Source organism: Carlito syrichta, unplaced genomic scaffold (assembly GCF_000164805.1).
Source record: "Carlito syrichta isolate Samal-C Ts95f unplaced genomic scaffold, Tarsius_syrichta-2.0.1 Scaffold308875, whole genome shotgun sequence".
Classification (NCBI taxonomy): Eukaryota; Metazoa; Chordata; class Mammalia; order Primates; family Tarsiidae; genus Carlito; species Carlito syrichta.
In genome coordinates, this window is record NW_007252971.1 from 229,104 (window position 1) to 247,991 (window position 18,888).

The 18,888-nt window shown below is 47.4% G+C and overlaps 2 protein-coding genes across 9 annotated transcripts in view; both read left to right on the forward strand.

Moving 5' to 3' along the window:
- The window catches only part of OTUD5 (OTU deubiquitinase 5), a 30,612-nt gene extending 14,932 nt beyond the window's left edge, over positions 1–15,680 (forward strand). For 3 of the 8 annotated variants that reach the window (XM_021716705.1, XM_021716706.1, XM_008066303.2), the window contains 7 exons: positions 4,685–4,749; positions 4,837–4,993; positions 5,092–5,240; positions 12,184–12,387; positions 13,856–14,057; positions 14,164–14,277; positions 14,589–15,680. In XM_021716705.1, coding sequence (XP_021572380.1) covers positions 4,685–4,749; positions 4,837–4,993; positions 5,092–5,240; positions 12,184–12,387; positions 13,856–14,057; positions 14,164–14,277; positions 14,589–14,713 — 1,016 coding nt within the window. In that variant the 3' untranslated portion in view covers positions 14,714–15,680. Of the gene's footprint in view, positions 1–4,684; positions 4,750–4,836; positions 5,009–5,091; positions 5,241–12,183; positions 12,388–13,855; positions 14,062–14,163; positions 14,278–14,588 lie in introns of all 8 variants that reach the window. The other 5 variants (XM_021716709.1, XM_008066302.2, XM_021716707.1 and 2 more) reach the window with 5 other exon arrangements.
- Positions 15,681–18,354: 2,674 nt separating this feature from the next.
- The window catches only part of PIM2 (Pim-2 proto-oncogene, serine/threonine kinase), a 5,211-nt gene continuing 4,677 nt past the window's right edge, over positions 18,355–18,888 (forward strand). The window contains 1 exon segment of the mRNA XM_008066304.2: positions 18,355–18,799. Within this exon segment, the coding sequence (XP_008064495.1) occupies positions 18,739–18,799 (61 nt within the window). The 5' untranslated portion in view covers positions 18,355–18,738.

The window sequence follows — 18,888 nt, forward strand, 5'->3', positions numbered from 1 at the left end:
TATTTTAGGGAAACTGAGGAAGAAGGACTTCCCTCCAGCAGCAGAGGGGAGAGGTTGAGGCAATTAGTTATTAGAGCTATTATTCCCCACCTACCCTGGTGTGGTTCTTGTTTGTAGAGCCTCACATCTCATCCAGCCTTTAGTCTTTCCTGGTTGGTGACAAGGGCATCTCTACTTGTTGAATGCAGTAGTTCTCGTTGTTGTGGGCATTTGGCCTCAGAGAATATCTTAGGCAGGCTCCTCTGGCTGTATATATGTACATGCATCTCTATGCTGATGTTTCTGTGTGCTCAGAGAAAGGAAAGAAGTGAACTGTGCAGAGAGGGTAAGGTTCTTGTTGACCTCTGTGGCCTAGGGAGAGGTACAACTCCTGTTACCTGTAATCACTGCCCACTCTCAGGTGTTTTCTGGGTTCCATCTGATTCCTGCTCGTGCTGGTGGGGAAATGAGGCAGACAGGATCAGGCTTGGCCCCAGGAAGTAAGGTGTAGCTGGATTGGGGTGGGGGGTGGTAGTATCACCTGGGGCCAACAGTTACCACTTGGGAGCCTGACCTCACCTTTACCCAGCTAAATGTGTGATATTGGACCAGCTGTGCCACATTTCTGTATCCCAGTACAGCATGCCTCCTGGGTAAGTAGGAGTGTTTTGATGAGGATGAAATGAGTTGGAGTGTGAAAAGTCTTTGGTGGACCTGGTTGTATTGTACTGAGGATTTCTCAGCCTATTGGGGATGGGAACTGAGGAGGGATCCTGGGGGACCCCTTCCAGCTGGACTGTAGGAGGGGAGAACAGGTGCAGATTGCCCATAAATGCAGCGTCAGCAGGAGGAGGAGTTTCAGTTTCTATCAAAACAAGTTTTCTGAATTCCCCTACCTTTGCAAGTTCCCTCCACCTCAGGCCCCTCTACAGGGAAATTCAGCCTGGGTCCCACCCCCATGTGCCTACCTTTTGGGAGAGGAAGCTTTCTGGAGGACAGAGGTGGGGGGAGGAAAGTCAGAAAAGCTAATCCTTGTTGAGTACTTAGTATGTTCTTAGCTCTGTGCTAGATGCTTTTCCTGCCTTGCCATTGAAAAAATCCTACTCTCCCTTGCTGGGGGTGTACTATTGTTGTTTTCTTGATTCAGAGATGCACATTTTCTTCCATATTAATGATGCCAAAATTAGAGTATATCTTATCAATGTGGTGAGTTCCTCCCCCTCAAAGTTGTGATTAAATGCAAGTTGTACCATATACCTATCAGTGGCATCATAGGATTGAAGAGAGATGGTGATATTTTGCATTTTAAAGATGTGTCATAATTTGCCAATACTTCAGGACCCTGATTTGTGAAGCCTGTATTATTAATTTGATAATGATTTGGTTGCCAAAGTTTTGAACTAAGGGCACAGAAGATAAGCATTTGGACCTTTGCATACAGTAAGGATACAGAGCCCATCTTGCTTGCAAGAGGAGGGGCAGACTAGGCTCTGCATTTGAAGCTTTTCTCTGAGGAAGTACAGCAGAAATGAGGAAGGGCTTTGTAAGCAGTTTCAGCAACATTCTGGCTGACTTGTGGGTAGCTAGCAATATGAAGGAATTGTCCTCATGACAAACCGGGCACCTATTGCTTTTTTTTCTTTTTTTTTGAGTTGGAGTCTCACTCTGTCGCCCAGGCTGGAGTGCAGTGGCACGCTCACAGCCACCCCAGCATTGACCTACTAGGCTCCGGCGATCCTTCCGCCTCAGCCTTCCAAGTAGCTGGAACTACAGGCACGCGCTACCATGCCCAGCTAAGGGCACCTGTTTCTTGACCACCTTCTATGCCTTAGGTGCTTGGCAAATCTTCCCCAGTAGTTTGGACAACATTGTAAGAGGAAGAGGAGTGAGGGGCATGTAACATCACTAAGGGTACCTGACCCTAAACCAAGGGAAATGAGGACCAGTTGGGAGTCCAAACTTGACCTGCACATAAACTACTTATGTACATAATCCTGACTTGCATCCCATATCTTTACAATTAAAAAAAATTTTTTTTAAAAAGAAGAGGGGTTACTGACCCCACTTTGTGAATGAGGACATTTTGGCCCGGAGAGGTTAAAAAGGCCTTGTTCATTGCCTTACAGCTAGGAGGCAGCAGAGCCTTTCTGAAAGTCAAAGGGGTCTGTGGCAGGGAAAGGGAATCCTCAAGGGATTCTCCCCCAGCTCCCTTCCCTGTCCGGTAGTCTTCCCTCTTTCCCCCATTTTCCTGCATCTAGCATCTGGCTCTTGTAGACAGAGCTCCCAGGCTTGGAAATGACATTTGAACCTTCCGTAGGTGATGGGTTTTCTTCAACACCTCAGCCTGTCTCGCTGAGCCTGGCAGGATGACTCCTGTTTAACCCCTTTACTCCCATCTCAGTTCCTGTTTACTGCAGCTGCCTGCTGTACTGCCTCCTGGCACCCCAAGCTCAGCCTACAGAAATAGCTCCTCAAGCAGCTCTATTGTGCAGGCTTTGTGGTCCTGGCTTCTAAGAAAGGCAGCAGCAGGGGGCCCCCAGCTTGTGCGCAGGACATGTGACTTGCTGGAAGTGCCGCTGGGGGTTGTGGAGGAGTGTGTGGCCACAGAACCCACATCCTTGTTTACATCGGTGAAGGGGCTACCCCTTCCCACCTTCACAACTCCCACACCCCCCTCACCCCTCAGGTCTCTTCACCTCCAAGAAGGCTTGAGATAGAGATGGGCCTCATTTCTCTATCAGAGCAGCCTTTCTTATCTCTCAGAACCCTCCAGGGAGAGAAGGGGAAAGCAGCAGAGGCGTTTTTCTGACAGTTCTTCAGAGGGATAGACTGATGGTCGTGGAAGAATTCTGGCATGTTCCCTGCATGACCTGACCCTGCTCCCGTGTCCCAGGGAGATGTTATCAGAGCAGTGGTCCTCTGGGAAAACAAAGGGAAATTCCCTCTTTGTCTTAACCGGTGGAAATCAGATTTGCCTAATCTTTAAGCATGTGTGTGTGTGTGTGTGTGTGTTTTAAGAGACAAGATTTTTTTTAACCTAGTCCTGAAGAGTCAGCAAAAGAAATGAGGTCTTGCTACGTTATCCAGGCTAGTATGGAACTACTGGTCTCAAACTGTCCTCCCGCCTCAGCCTCTTAAATTGCTGGGATTACAGATGCAAGCCACTGTGCTTAGCTTCAAGCCCACTTTAATTTCTCCACAAGGAGAGGTGCTCCCTGGCTTCCCCAGGTTATCCATCTGCTCAGCAAAGTTTTCCTGATTTCCTTTACTTTATCAGGCCCTGAACTGGGTGTGGACTTAGCTGTGAACTGCCCTCTTCCTTCAGTGGAAGCCTAGTGTGACCTGGCCAAAAATTTGTCTTTGCACCATTTGATAAATCTGGTGGTAGAGGTGTCCTGGAGGGTGGAAAACTGTATTAAAGATAGCATGTTGGTGTTTGAGAAGTATGCAGGTGAAGAGGATGGAATGAGCATCCTGAAGAGAGGGAACAACATATGTGAAGAACCTCAAGGGAAGCTGAGGGAACCTGGTTCTTTCTTGCCTTAGTTTGCCCATGACACCTGGACCATTTGGACCACAGGCTGCCCTTCCTGAGTTAAGCTGAAGTTAGTTGCGTGTGTGTCTTATCTATTTTACTAGACTGTGTGCTAGTGAAGGTAGGAGCAGTATTTTACTTACCTCTGTCACCTTCATAGAACCACACATTCAGGCCTCTTTGTGGAGACTCTGATTTACTCAGTGACTACTCTGTCCCAAGCCCAGTGGTACTCACTTTATACCCATTATCTCATTTAATCCCCACAAAAGGTCTTCCAGGTTGTTAATCCATCTTGGATGTTTGTTTTTGAGTTGGAGTCTCACTCTGTCGCCCAGACTGGAATGCGGTGGCCACTCCCGGCCACCGCAGCCTCGACCTGCTGGGCTCCGGCGATCCTTCCGCCTCAGCCTTCCAAGTAGCCGGAATGACAGGCGCGCGCTACCACGCCTGGCTAATTTTTTGATTTTATTGTAGAGATGAGGTCTCGCCTGCCCAGGCGGGTCTCGAACCCGTGGGCTCAGGCAATCCACTCACCTCAGCCTCCCAAAGGCACGGGATTACAGGCTGAGCCACCGAGCCCGGCTTGTTCCTATTTTTTAAATGAGGCATATGAGGCTCAGAATACTTGGGTCACTTGCTTCTGGTTACTTACCTCACTAGTATCTGGCAAACTGGTCTTAGAGCCAAGTTTTGTTTTCCTTTTTCTTTTTTAATCTACAAAGGCCATGCTGACTCCTAGGAGTTGGAAAAATGGAATTCCAGAGTTGACTCTATCATAGACTGTGATCTTGGGCAAGCTACAAACTCTCCAGAACCTCAGTTTCCTCATATGGAAGTGAGGAGGGTGTGTATAACCAATTTGGTGCTTGAGACCACTTAATGGAACTTAGATTGTTGGTTGATTTATCTGAGTGACCAGGCATGTCCCAAAGTCATATGCCCAAGAAGCCTGTGGTTGTGTTCTTCTCACCTGCACTGTCTTGTTCTTCAAGTCTTTCCCTGCTTGCCTCTTTTTCCATGACCTCATTCCACCTACAAGGGCAAGAATGGGGTGGGGAAGAGAGTTTCTCTGACCCCCCCCCCCCATTTTCTCCTCCACAAGGATGTTTTGTGACTCAGAAGTCTGGCAGCTCTGACCCCAGCCTCTCCTTTCTTTTGTTCCCACAGCTGACCAGGTGTATGGAGACCAGGATATGCATGAGGTTGTGCGAAAGCACTGCATGGACTATCTGGTGAGACCTTGGGGAGGTTTTGGGGCAGGAGAAGGGTGGGAGGATCTCCTCTCTGCACAGACCTTGACCTTCCAATCTGTTCTGCAGATGAAGAATGCTGATTACTTCTCCAACTATGTCACAGAGGACTTCACCACCTACATTAACCGGAAGCGGAAAAACAACTGCCATGGCAACCACATTGAAATGCAGGCCATGGCGGAGATGTACAACCGTCCTGTGGAGGTGTACCAATACAGCACAGGTACTTCTGCAGTGGGTAGTTGAGGGACTGGTGGCATATATTCCAAGCCTGCCCTACCCAGCCTGTTGTGGATGCTCCCTCCTTCTCTTTCTCTGCAGAACCCATCAACACATTCCATGGGATACATCAAAATGAAGATGAACCCATCCGAGTCAGCTACCATCGGAATATCCACTATAATTCAGTGGTGAATCCTAACAAGGCTACCATTGGTGTGGGGCTGGGCCTGCCATCATTCAAACCAGGGGTGAGTGGGTCCCTGTGCCCATGATGGCTGCTAGATACAGAGGTCAGAAACCTCTGATAGAGTTTCAGTTCTGCCCCCAATCCACAAAAATGCCCTGTGTCTCTGGACCTCACCTGAAGTCTCACTTCTGTAAAGTTAGGAAATTAACCTTAGGTGATCTCTCAGTGGGGCTCCTGCCTTGGTTGGTTTGCCTGTGAGCTGACTCACCCATCTTTTGTGACTGTTGAGGGATGACATTTTAGGATATGGAGTCCTGTTTGGGAATTGTGAGCCAGGGCTTGGTCTGGGTGTCTTGCCATGTATCTTCCTCCCAAGTTCATAGTGGTTATAGGCAGCTGCGGTCACAGAGACTTGGCGTGCAGACCTGGTGCCACTGCTTACTGGTTGTGGGAACATGGGTAGGTTGTACAAGTACTCTGGGCTAGCAGATTGGCTTATTCAGAAAGCACTTCCCACTGGGTCTCAGACCTGGTAGGTGTTCAGAAGGTGGCAGTGCATTTTCCCAGCAAACACTGTTAGATTGTCTCTTATAAATAGTTACCTGCTGGGGATTTAATATCTTCTATCCAGGTTTGACTTCTACATATAAAAAGTGCTCCTTCATTTTAGGAAACACATAGCCAGACACCAACATACCCTTCAACATAGTGGTGTTGGTTTGTTTTGAGTTGGAGTCTCACTCTGTTGCCCAGCGTGGAGTGCAGTGGCACACTCACAGCCACCACAGTCTCGACTTTCTAGGCACAGGTGATCCTTCCGCCTCAGCCTTCCAAGTAGCTGGAACTATAGGCACATGCCACCACGCCTGGTTAATTTTTTTATTTATTGTAGAGATGAAGTCTCGTTAAGTTGCCCAGGCTGGTCTCATACCCGTGGGCTCAAGCAATCCTCTCACCTCGGCCTCCCAAAGTTCTGGGAATATAGGCGTGAGCCACTGCACCTGGCCTTGTTTTGTTTTAAAATAAACTTTTAAAGTAAACTTTTAGAAACTTTTAAGAACAGCTCTAGATTTACAGAACTTTTACAAAGATAGAGAGTTCCTATATGCCCCACTATGATTAATGTATTAGCGTAGTTCATTTGTCATAATTAATGAACCAATATTGACCTATTATTAACTGAAGACCATATTTTATTCAGATTACCTCATTTTTTTTCCCCTAACGACCTTTATCTGTGCCGGGATCCCATCCAGGATCCCATAGTACATTTAGTTGTCATGAACCCTTTGTCTCCTGTTGGCTATGACAGTTTCTTAGAATTTCCTTGTTTTTGTTTTTGATCTGTTTACTGACTAGTTTTGCTTTTCTAGCCTCTCATACAATTGAATTCAATGCAGTATGCAGCTTTTTCAGACTGGCTTTTTTTCTACTTAACACTGTGCATTTAAGATTCATTCATGCCAGGCTTGGTGGCTCAGCCTGTAATCCCGCGCTTTGGGAGGCTGAGGTGAGTGGATTGCCTGAGCCCGCAGGTTCAAGACCCGCCTGGGCAACTTGGCGAGACCTCATCTCTACAATAAATCAAAAAATTAGCTGAGCGTGGTAGTGCGCGCCTGTAGTTCCAGCTACTTGGAAGGCTGAGGCGGAAGGGTCGCCGGAGCCCAGCAGGTCAAGGCTGTGGTGGCTGGGAGCGGCCACTGCACTCCAGTCTGGGTGACAGAGTGAGACTCCAACTCAAAAAAAAAAAAAGATTCATTCATGACTTGTCCTGGTTTGGTCACTCATTTTCTTTTTTCTTTCTTTAAAAGTTGAATGTTTTACATTTTTAAAATTAATAGGCTTAATTGTTTAGAGCAGTTTTAGATTTACAGGGCAGTTGAGATAGTGCAGAATTCCCATATATCCCTCTGCCCCTTGCACAGTTTTGCTGTTAGTAACATCTCAAATAACTTTGGTACATTTATTACAGTGTGTGAACCAGCATTCATACATTGTTACTAACCGAAGTCTTCATACCTCCTTAGACTCCTTTGTCTGTGACAGTTTCTCACAGTTTGCTTGTTTTGATGACCTTGACAGTTTTAAGGAATACTGATCAAATAAATATATTGTAGGAAGCTTCTCTTGGAATTTGATGTTTTTCTTGTTAGGCTGGGGGTTACGGGTTTTAGGGAGGAAGATCACAGAGGTAAAGTGCTATTCTCATTACATCATATCAAGGGTATATCCTGTGAATGTGATTTATGACTGTTGATGTTGTCCTTGGTCATCTGGCAGAAGTAACATTTGTCGTGTGTCTCCTCTGTAGTTACTCTTTCCTACCTTTTCCATACTGTACTATTTGGAAGAAAATCACTATGCACAGCTCATACCTAAGAAATGGGGGTTATGCTCCATCTCCTTGTGGGCATAGTATCTTTGTAAATTATTTAGAATCCTTCTGCAAGAAAATTCTGCCTCTTCTTCATTTATTAATTTATTCATATCAGTATGGACTTTAGGGTATTTATTTTATATTTTGGGTTATAATCCAAGACTGCTGTTAATTATTTTGTTGCTCAAGTTGTTCCTTTTTTTTTTTTTTTTTTTGGTAGAGATGAGGTCTCACTCAGTTACCCAGACTGGAGTGCTGTAACGCAACTGTAGATCACTGCAGCCTTGAACTCCTAGGCTCAAGTGATCCTCCCACCTCAGCCTCTAGAGTAGCAGGGACTAAGCATATGTCACCACACCTGGCTAATTTTTCTGTTTTTTGTAGAGAAGGGGGTCTCACTATGTTGCCCTGGCTAGTCTCAAATTCCTGGTCTCAAGTGATCCTCCTGCCTCGACTTCCCAAAGCACTGGGATTATAGGCATGAGCCACCATGCTTGGCCTCTTCCATTTTTGTTTAAGCACTACCTTACTTTCTGGTACTACAAGGTACTCCGGATTCATCTTGTATATTTTCTATTCCAGTCCTAGAATCAATCATTTCATTAGAGAATGTTATTAGAAACCAAAATCTAGGTACTGAGTGTGCTCTTTGCTACCAGATTGTCTTTGCTTCTAGGCCCTCTCAGCTGACAGAGCAAGGAAATATATGTGTGTATGCTAGCTTGTATTATGTGTACATATATATAAATATTTCTTTTTTTTTTTTTTTTTGAGTTGGAGTCTCACTTTGTCGCCCAGACTGGAGTGCAGTGGCCGCTCCCAGCCACCGCAGCCTCGACCTGCTGGGCTCTGGCGATCCTTCCGCCTCAGCCTTCCAAGTAGCCGGAATTACAGGCATGCACTACCATGCCCGGCTGATTTTTTTTTATTTATTGTAGAGATGCGGTCTCGCTGCTCAGGCGGGTCTCGAACCCGCGGGCTCAGGCAATCCACTCACCTCACCCTCCCAAAGGCGTGGGATTACAGGCTGAGCCACCGAGCCGGTTATATAAATATTTCTATGTGTAACCATCTGTATCTGTATTAAACTAAACATGAGTTCTTACTGATGTCTCCAACTCAAATCCATTACTACTTGCATCCTTCTGGCTGCCTCCCCTTGTTCATATGTAAATTCCCACTCCAACTGAGAAAACCGGCTCCCACCATCCATTTACATAACTGCTCACTTCATATGCATGTATAACAGTAACAGATTTGTTCACCTATACCTGCATGGAAAACAACTTCATCAACTAGAGCACAATGCTATGTGTGATTTCTTATGCCTGTGATATCACAGATTCCTTTTCGAAAGTGACTCAGGTCACCAATTTTTCACCCTAAGCGCTTTAGTGAAATCGCTTCATACATTTGTAATATATTTAGATTCTTTAGTCACATTCTACCTTCTACCTTGGGATTCCTGGCCTCCTAATTGGTCTTTTCAAAAAATTAGCATGCATTAAGATCCACTCTTGGTATTATATATTCTGTGGGTTTTGACTAATGCACAATATTAGGTATCCACCATTATGGTATCATTCTGATGCCGGGTGGGCTGTGGTGCAAAACTTGTAGATTCTTTGGTTCCTTTCTAAAATGAATTTTAGAGTGGCCAGCAAAGTTTTTTTTTTTTCCTTTTTTTTTTGAATTGGAGTCTCACTCTGTCGCCCAGGCTGGAGTGCAGTGGCATGCTTATGGCCACCGCAGCCTCCACGTGATGGGCTCAGGTGATCCTTCTGCTTCAGCCTTTCAAGTAGCTGGGACTACAGGCGCATGCCACCACACCTGGCTAATTTTTTTTTTTTTATTGTAGAGATGAGGTCTCACCATGTAGCCCAGGCTGGTCTCAAGCCCATGGGCTCACGCAATCGTCTCGCCTCCACCTCCCAAAGTTCTTGTAAGCCATTGTGGTCATTATGAGCCATTGTGCCCAGCTCAAAGTTTTCAAACAAAGTTTATTAGAGACAGAAGGGAGAAAAGAAACAGACATGCCAGAGTTGGCATGGCCGAAAGAAATCACACTTTAACTCTTTACAATACACCTGATATCCCCTCATGATGATCAATATGCTAAAGAGGGTAGAGCTTAGGTGACCATCACTCTGGAGATTGTCTCTGATAATACTTTTATCACTTTTAAGTTCCTTGTCCTTTCCCTTTCTCCTCCTCCTGCAGCCACTGGTCTTTTGTCTCTGGTTTTACCTTTTTCAGAGTGTCATATAATTGAAATCATACATATGTAGCCTTTAAAACTTCTTTTTGTTCCATGTTTTGTTTCTTTTTTCACCTGAGATTAAAATGATCAGTGTGACAAACTGCTTCTTTCAGTTAGTAGTATTACGTATCTCCATACCTTTTCATGGCTCATTAGCTCATTTATTTCTTATAAACTTGATATTCATTTATGGAAGTACCATAGTTTGTTTAATCATTCACCTATTGAAAGACATTCTTGGTTGCTTCCAGGTTTTGATGATATGAATAAAGCTTCTATAAGCTTCTGTATGCAGGTTTTTGTGTTGGCATCATTTTTAGATCAGTTGGGTAAATATCTAGGAGCAAGACTGCTGGATTGTGTTTGTAAGACTATGTTTTTATTTGTAAGAATCTACCAGTTTTCCATAGTTTTACCATTTGCATTACCATTATAATGAATGGGAAGTTCCTATGGCTCAGCATTATTACCAGCAATTGATATTGATAGTGTGTTGAATTTCAGCCATTCTGTTAGATGCATGGTGGTATTTCATTATTTTAATTTGCAATTGCCTAATGGCAAATGCTGTTGAGCATCTTTTCATATGCTTATTTACCATCTGTATGTCTTCTTTGGTGAATTGTGTGTGTGACTTCCTGGCATACAGTTCCTAAAATCCTTAGAAACTCCAAGGTGATGTCTTTTTGTATGGTAATGAGTTGACTGCTGGCTGGCAGCCCCTAGGTAGCTTTAGGATGGGGGCTGGTCACCAGAAACATCACAGCAGGATTTGACGGTTGGGATTTCCAGCCCATCCTCCAACCTCTGGGAAGGGGAGAGGGGCTAAAGATTTAAGTTGGTCACCTGTGGCCAACAATGCCTATGTAATGAAGCTCTCATTAAAATCCAAAAGGATGAGGCTCTGGGAGCTTCCGGAGCTGCACACGTGGGGGTTCCTGGAGGGTGGTGCCCCAAGGAGGGCATAGAAGCTCTGCGTCCCTTCCCCCATACCTCATTCTGTGCATCTCTTCATCTGTTTCTTTCCTTTGTAATGTCTTTCATAATAAACTAGGAAATGTGTTTCCTGAGTTCTTGATTTGAACTCTAGCAAATTAATCAAACCTCAAAAATGGGGGGTCATGGGAACCCCCATTTATAACCAGCTGTCAGAAATTCTGGAGGCCCAGACTTGAAACGATTGGTGTCTGAAGTGGGGGAGGGGAGTCATGGGACTGAGCTCTCAACTTGTGGGATCTGAGGCTATTCCCAGGTAAATAGCATTGGACAATTGAATTGGATTTGAGGACACCCAGCTGGTGTTCACTGCTTGGTTTGTGGGAAAACATTCTTACACATTTGGTCACAATTCTTCTGTGTGGTTGTTGTTGCCTGAGAATAGAAAAAATACATAGAGTGTGTTTGTAATTTTTGCCTATTTTTAATTGACTTGTTCTAACAGTTTTATATACTTTTTTATTATTCACAGTAAAAAAAATGAAATTTTATGTCATTTAGCACACATGCATTTATGTGTAGTGTGTATATATGCATTAATGTTAACTAAAGCTTTGTGAAACAGTATTAATACATATTCCCTAGGATATACTCTTTTATTTTGTATTATTTTATATTTTAAAATGCTGTTGGCCAGTCCAGGCATCTTGGTGAGACTTTGTCTCTACAACAAATAAATTTTAAAAATTAGCCAGGCGTGGTAGCACACGCCTGTAGTTCTGGCAACTTGGAAGGATTCGAGCCCAGCAGGTGGACACTGGCAAACCGTGAGTGTGCCACCGCACTTCAGCCTGGGCAACAGAGTGAGACTCCAACTCAAAAAAAAAAAAATGCTGTTGGCTCTCACAGCCTGACAAACAGTACTCTTATTCAGTGTCCTACAATTCATAGCACCTCACACTGTGTTGCTACACATCCACATGGCTTCCCTCAGCCCCTTAACATGTTGAGTACCCCTTCTACCCTGTGCACATACAGCTAACTTCTTGGGTGATCTTTTCTCTTCGTCCCCTCTGGCTATACGTGAGGAAGGCCTCAGCATTATGAGTCATCACTGATGATGGGGTTTCTTTAAATTAAGGCGCAGGCTGGAGGGCATTTGGTTACCCCAGACTTAGTTCTTCAGTTGAGGCTTCTTGGGGTTGAAGTCAAGTCTTTTGAGCATAGGGTTCTGAATGACTGGTCCTACAACCCAAGCCTACTTTTCCGAGTCCCTGATAAAGGCAGTCTGCCAAGGGTTGCTTTATGAGAGTGCTTGACTTCCTCTCTCCTTTTCTCTGAGTCCTGTGGGCCTATGTCCCTGAGTTGGTTCTGGTTCTTGGCCAGGTTCAGCGTGTCATTGCACATCCTTGTTCCTCTCCCTCCTTGCAGTTTGCGGAGCAGTCCCTGATGAAGAATGCCATTAAAACATCAGAGGAGTCATGGATTGAACAGCAGATGCTAGAAGACAAGAAACGGGCCACAGATTGGGAGGCCACCAATGAGGCCATTGAGGAACAGGTGGCTCGGGAATCCTACCTGCAGTGGCTGCGGGATCAGGAGAAACAGGCCCGCCAGGTCCGCGGCCCCAGCCAGGTGCGTCATGGGCTCTGTCACTGGCCTGGCCAAGAACCCATTACTTCCCATGCTTTGCCTCTAAACAGGCAGAAAAAAATTAAGCAGTTTTGACATCTGGGAGGGAAAGAGGCACCCAGCCCTATCTGTAACTCATCTTGGCCTTAGTTTTGGCATTGTGCCTTAGAACTTTTGGTACTTGTGCAGAACAAGGGCTTAAGGAGTGAGGGAAGGCAGCCACTGCTGCTGGTGACATGAGCAATGGGTAACTGCAGAGACATAAGCTTTTGTTGAATGCTCTTGTATGCCAGGCTTTGTGCTAAGCTTGTAAAATCAGGTTCAGCCTTTTCTGCCCTCAATGATCCCATCTGTTAAGATAGACAGACTCCTTGGTGGGGTCCTTGACCCTGGCTGGGAGACCAGTGGAGAGTAGGGACTTTGGTCAGTCTTCACAGAGGAAGGTGGAATTGTTCAGGAAGGGAGGGAACAGGGCAGACAGGCATCTGAAGAATCACAACGAGTTTGGAGTGATTGTAGATTGGCAAGAACTGAATAATTTGCTCAAGAAAAACTTATTACAGGCTGTGCAAGGCACTGTTCTCCAGTATATGGGGATACATAGGTGAGCCCAGCAGGCCAAGACTCCTGTCCTTGTGGCGCCCACATTTTTGCAGAGTGAAATAAATAATAAACATAATGAATAAATTAGTTGTGAAGAACTGTGAATGGAAAATGTAGAACCAGGGTAAAGGGTTGAGTAGGGCTGAGAGAGGATGGGAATTCACAGAATTAAATAGCATGGTCAGGATAGACCTCAGAGCAGATGAGATTTGAGTAAAAGTTTACAGAAGGTGAGATGAGAGAAAGTTACAGAGGAAGGCAGAGGGCCAGCATACCTGGTGTGATTCAGGCTCAGCCTGGAGGGAGGCCACTGTGACTGAACAGAATGTAGTAGTAGATGAAGTCAGAGTGGTGGGGCCAGATTGGGTAGGGGCTCGTAGGCTGTGGCAAGGACTTTGACTTTTACTCTAAGTGAGGCAGAAGCCATGGGAGAATTGTGAGCAGGGAAAGGATGGGATCTGACTTAGCAAGATCCCCTTGACTGCTGGTTGTACAATGGGGTGTAGGGGGTGAAAGAAGCAGCAGGGGACCAGCAAGAAGAAAACTACCGCAGTAGTCTAAGTGACTGGTGATAATGGTGTTGACAGTTGGAGGTGGTGAGAAGAGGTTGGATTCAGGATCTATTTTGAAGGTAGAGGTAACAGGATTTCCTGTCATATTGACTATAGTGGCATAAGGGGGAGTCAGGGAACTTCTCCTCTGTCCTTTGCAGAGCCCTGTGTTCCACTGTGTGAGTGGGAATGATGGTGACTTATGTGAAGGCTGTATCATAGCCAGGATCCTAGGAAGGGAACCAGCATTCAAGGGTAGGGCACCAGAGGGTCCTGGCTATTGGTGATTCTTACTGCTTTTTCCTTCCTCACTGCAGCCTCGGAAAGCTAGCGCCACATGCAGTTCAGCCACAGCAGCAGCCTCCAGTGGCCTGGAGGAGTGGACCAGCCGTTCCCCACGGCAGCGGAGTTCAGCCTCATCACCTGAGCACCCTGAGCTGCATGCCGAGCTGGGCATCAAGCCGCCTTCCCCAGGCACCGTCTTAGCTCTTGCCAAACCTCCTTCACCCTGTGCACCAGGTCAGTGACTCACTCACAGGAAGCCTAAAGGGGTTAGGCACTGCCTTGGTCCTGGGTCCTGAGCCCTGGGCCCTACGCCCTACTTCTGACTGTCCATCTGCCCCAGGTACAAGCAGTCAGTTCTCGGCAGGGGCCGACCGGGCTACTTCCCCCCTTGTGTCCCTCTATCCTGCTCTGGAGTGCCGGGCCCTCATTCAGCAGATGTCCCCCTCTGCCTTTGGTAAGCCTCCTCTGTCTTGGGGAGAAGGGCTAGCTGGGAGCTGGGGAGAGACTGGAAGAAGTGGCAAGTCCTGAGAGGGGGTTTGTGGAGCCTCTGCCCATCTCCTCAAGAAAAAAAAGTAAAAGGCATTGGAGAGGATTTCTCAGGCCCAAGGATTTGCCCCATAAGGAGTCTAAGTGGGCTTTCAAAGGCCTAGGGGAGCTGCCTTCTTAGAGAAAGGGGATTTCTCTAGCACCCCGGAGATCAGCAAAGGGGGATGAGAAGGCAGTTTGAGAGTGCTCCATCATCCTTTTCCTCTTCCTCTTGCCCAGCAGGTCTGAATGACTGGGATGATGATGAGATCCTAGCATCGGTGCTGGCAGTGTCCCAACAGGAATACCTAGACAGTATGAAGAAAAACAAAGTGCACAGAGACCCACCCCCTGACAAGAGTTGATGGAGACCCAGGGACTGGACACCATCTCCCAACCCCCACCACTCCTGTCCTCCGGTGCCACCCTACCTTCTTTGGCTTTCTTCCCTCTTGCCTCCTTCCAGTCTTCCTGCTCTCCCCTTTTCCCTCCTCCCCACTTCCCTCTGGCTGACCCATCCCTGCGCTCCCTCTCATTGCTGCCACCATCACCTGTCTCTCCGCCAGCTGACGTGCCCTGTTGCCCCCCCCGCACAGCACCATCCCTGCATTCCACAGGGGACTCGGGCAAGGGTGCCGAAGGTAGGCAAGAGGCACACAGAGACAGACCAACTGGCAGCCAGGCAGCTCCAGAGGAAAGAACATTCAGACAGAACAAAGTCTCCCTACCCCCCATTCCTTCTGAGATCAGAAAAACTTGCCAACCCCCCCCCCACAACAATGCCAGGGAGGTAGGAGGAAGAAGTGGGAATTTTCCCTTTCCAGTACCCCAAGAATGTCTGAGCCTTCAATGTTGAATTTTTTCTTTATTAAAATGTACTTTTATCTTATAAAATCAACCAATCAAAATGATATAGACGACAGCATTGGCTCTGTGAAGGCGGCATCTCTGGTTTGGGGACAGGCAGGCCATAGGGCATGGAGGGGCACAAAGATGTGGATTGCTGTCTTCTGTCCTCTAGCTCCGTGGAGGTGGGCAGAGGGCTTAGGGTGTGAGCTGGGGCGCAGGGGACGGGGTTGGCAGGTGTCAGACCGACTTTGGACAATGAGACCCTGACCTTGCTGCATTCCTTTTGCCTCCACCACCACCACCACTAGTCTCTTTGGAATCTTGGGGTGGGGGGGGGCATCTTTGGGGATCATGGCCACCACCCAGGATTTGATTGTAGGGAGTGGGAGCAGCCTCGGCAGATGGGGCACCCGTACCCTGCAGGTGTTGACAAGATCCGCCATCTGTAATGTCCTTGGCACAATAAAACCAAATGTCAGTTTCCCTGTGCAGCTCTGTTCTGTGTGGGGCAGGAGGTGGGCGGGGCTCTGGGCAGAGGAGGCAGTGGCAACACAAGCCTTGGCTTGACCTCTGAGGTCTGAATGTTCTCTGGTAGGGTCTGTCTGGGGACCTGGAGTTCATGTTTCACTCACTGTTTATTAAACCTCCTTCTGGACCCATTATCACCAGAAAAGCTCTGTCTGCCTGCTGCTCCCATCCCTGCCTACCGTATTTCCTGGAGGTGTGATGGGAGCAGAGGATATGAGCTTGAGGGCAGAGACTGAACTTCCTGCCTGAATTCCAGTTTCTCTGCCCGCCTCTCACTGTAAATGTTTGCTCTTTCCTTGTGATGATCTGATGAGGAAATACTTGGAAAAGGCACAAATGATGCCTTGTAGCAACATGAGTTTAGTGGAAGTAACCAGAGGGGCCTTCCCTACTGCGTTTTAGAAGGTGGGAAATATCTAAATCATTTTTTGATCATGTCCCCTGCCCTTCCTAGGGGGTAAAGCCAAGGCAGAGAAGGCTGGCTGTCCCCCAGGTTTTCTCATGTCTTTTTTGCTGTGCCTCAGTAATGGAGTCCTTGTGGAAGGGTGTGTGTCTGGCTGTGCATTTGAGGGTATGGTTGGCTGAGTGGCTCTGTCTGCCAGGTGTTTCTGGAATCCAGTGGTCAAGTGTGTGTATGTTGACTTCATTTGAAACCTTTCCTGGAATTTTCTAGTTGTCGTGGCCTTGGTTAAATCATAAACTCTCAAGTTTCAAGTGTCCCATCTATACAGCAGAGGTGATTGATGTCTACTACTTCATGTTCTCTGCTTGTGGGCATTGACAAAGAATGTGTATGGTCAACATAATGTACTACTGGGCATACTGCCTGGCAAGTTCTGAGAGTGCGAATGTTAGTGGGTATCATTAGCCTGTTGTGGAAGTTTCTGCACCGTTTGGCCCATGCCTACCTCTTACTCTGTCCAGTTTCCTTGGCCTTTCCCTGCACTTTGCCTTTCCCTCTTCTGAGTCACCAACCACCTTTGTCTTTCAAGACATGTAGAGGATCGCCTTCTGAGAAGTAACATTCTCACTTCTGTCTGCTAATATCCTCAATTACTATATTGCAAATAAACTTCCTGGGCAGGGGCTTTGGTGCCTGATTTATCTGAGTATCTCTGATATCTGCATCCTCAACAAGACCTGGCCGACTTACAGTTAACCCCTAATAAGATTGAATAAGAGAGAGTACATATATGCATTTGCTTTTGGGGTGTTGTCTGTATGTGTGACTGTTGAGTCCAAGTCTTCATATGTATCTCAAAGAGTGTCTCCAGTCATGTGTGTGATGAGGGCTTGTTTCCAGGTGTGTCAGCTGGAGAAGAAGTGTGGGACTCCTATCTCTGACAGTTTGTGTCTGTATCCGAGATGCGTGCATGTCTGCGTCGGTCTGTCTGTGACAGTGCATCTGTGGTTTCTGTCTGATGGGGTGGATGTCCGTTTGTGTTCCTGTGACAGATTCTGGGTAGCTATTTCTGGATGGTTTGTTTCATTGATAAGCTGCATGTCTGATGGTGTATGTGTGTCTGTGATCAGGTCTATCCATATTGTTTTTGTGACAGCCTTTGTGGCTCACATCAGTACATGTCTTGCCTTTAGAGCAGTGCATGTGTGTCTCTGGAGCATCTGTGTATCTTTCTGTGACAGACTCTATGTCTCATTTCTGGGACAGTGCAAGTCTTGCTGTGACAGTGCATGCCTAATGGTGCCAGTGTGTGTGACAGTTTCTGTCAGTGTATCTGATGGGACGTTTCAGTGTCATCACAAGGCAATGGAGGTCTGTGTGAATCTGGAGTGCCTGTCTTTCTGTAACAGTGTGACAGTGTATGTCTGCATGTGTATCTAGGATGAGTTTCCGTGAATTTGTCTGATGGGATGTATTTGTGTATCTGTCTCATGGAATTTCTGTGTGTCTTTGTCTTCCTGGGGCATGGGCCTTCTCTGGCTATTTTTCACAAATTTGTGTCTTGAGGTGGTTTTACTACTTCTCTGGGTAGCCTCTACCAGATCTCTCAGTCCCTGTCTCTTTCAACCTGAAGTGCAGCCCCAGGCCACTATCACTCTGACTGACTCGCGTCCCCCACGCCATAACCTCACCCCGTTGTTCTAGATTCTGGACCTAAGCTAGTCAGGTCTGTCTTGGTTAATGGCTCCAAACAACATTCCAAAGGCAGCTGCCTCCAGGCATGGGAAACACTGCCTTTCCACTAGTTACTAGGTGCATACCCCAAGGCAGTAGTCAGGAGGGTTACTAGGGCCCTGCTCAGGGTGATCAGGGTGAAGGCTGACGGTCGCCTGGAGGACTCTGGTGAAGGGTGAGAAGCACCTTTCTAGACAGGGTCTTGGATAGCCACAGACTCCAATTCTTAGAAGCCCCGCCTGGCGCTATCTTTGCTAATCTAGAGGCCGAGGCAGCGGCGACTGCAGACCAACTTCTTAGGAAAGGAGACTGCGCAGCTATTTTTTAAGCATGTATATACGTTCTATATATATTATACACACGGACACACCTCACCACCACCACTACAAACAACAACCCCGCACAACAACAAAAACAAACACGGTTGCTGCAAAGGGATTTCCAGAACCGGTTTCCTCTTGCAGTGCACACCACCTCGAGCCCCTCATTTACATGTAGGCCCCGCCTCCTCGGAAGAACCGGGCGTGTATTTGCATAAGAGAGCACTCGAAACGATGAGGGTGGTATGCAAATAAGGTCTGCCTCCGATTGGCTGGGGTACAGCAGGTGCCGCGTCCGGATTGATCAAAGCCAGGTGGGCGGGGCTGTCGCCCAGGGTGACTCCCGGGAGGCGCGTGCCCCAGCTCAGTAGCGTTGGGGCTGGCGCGCGCATCGAATCTTAACGCTGCGCCGTCTGCGGGCGCTTCCGGGCCACCAGTTTCCCTGCCTTCCATCCTGGCGCCCCCCAGCCCTGGCTCGCCGGCCGCGCTGCCCCGGGCGTCCACGCCCTGCGGGCTCAGCGGGTTCAGCGCGTTCAATCTGCGCAGCGCCTCCTCCATGTTGACCAAGCCACTGCAGGGGCCTCCCGCGCCCCCCGTGACCCCCACGCAGCCGCCAGGTGAGCGCAGCCTCCCCTACTGCGACCAAGCGGGGGTGGGCTAAAATGATGGGTTGCGGAGCGTGGGGGGGGGGGGGGGGGGGCTGGGC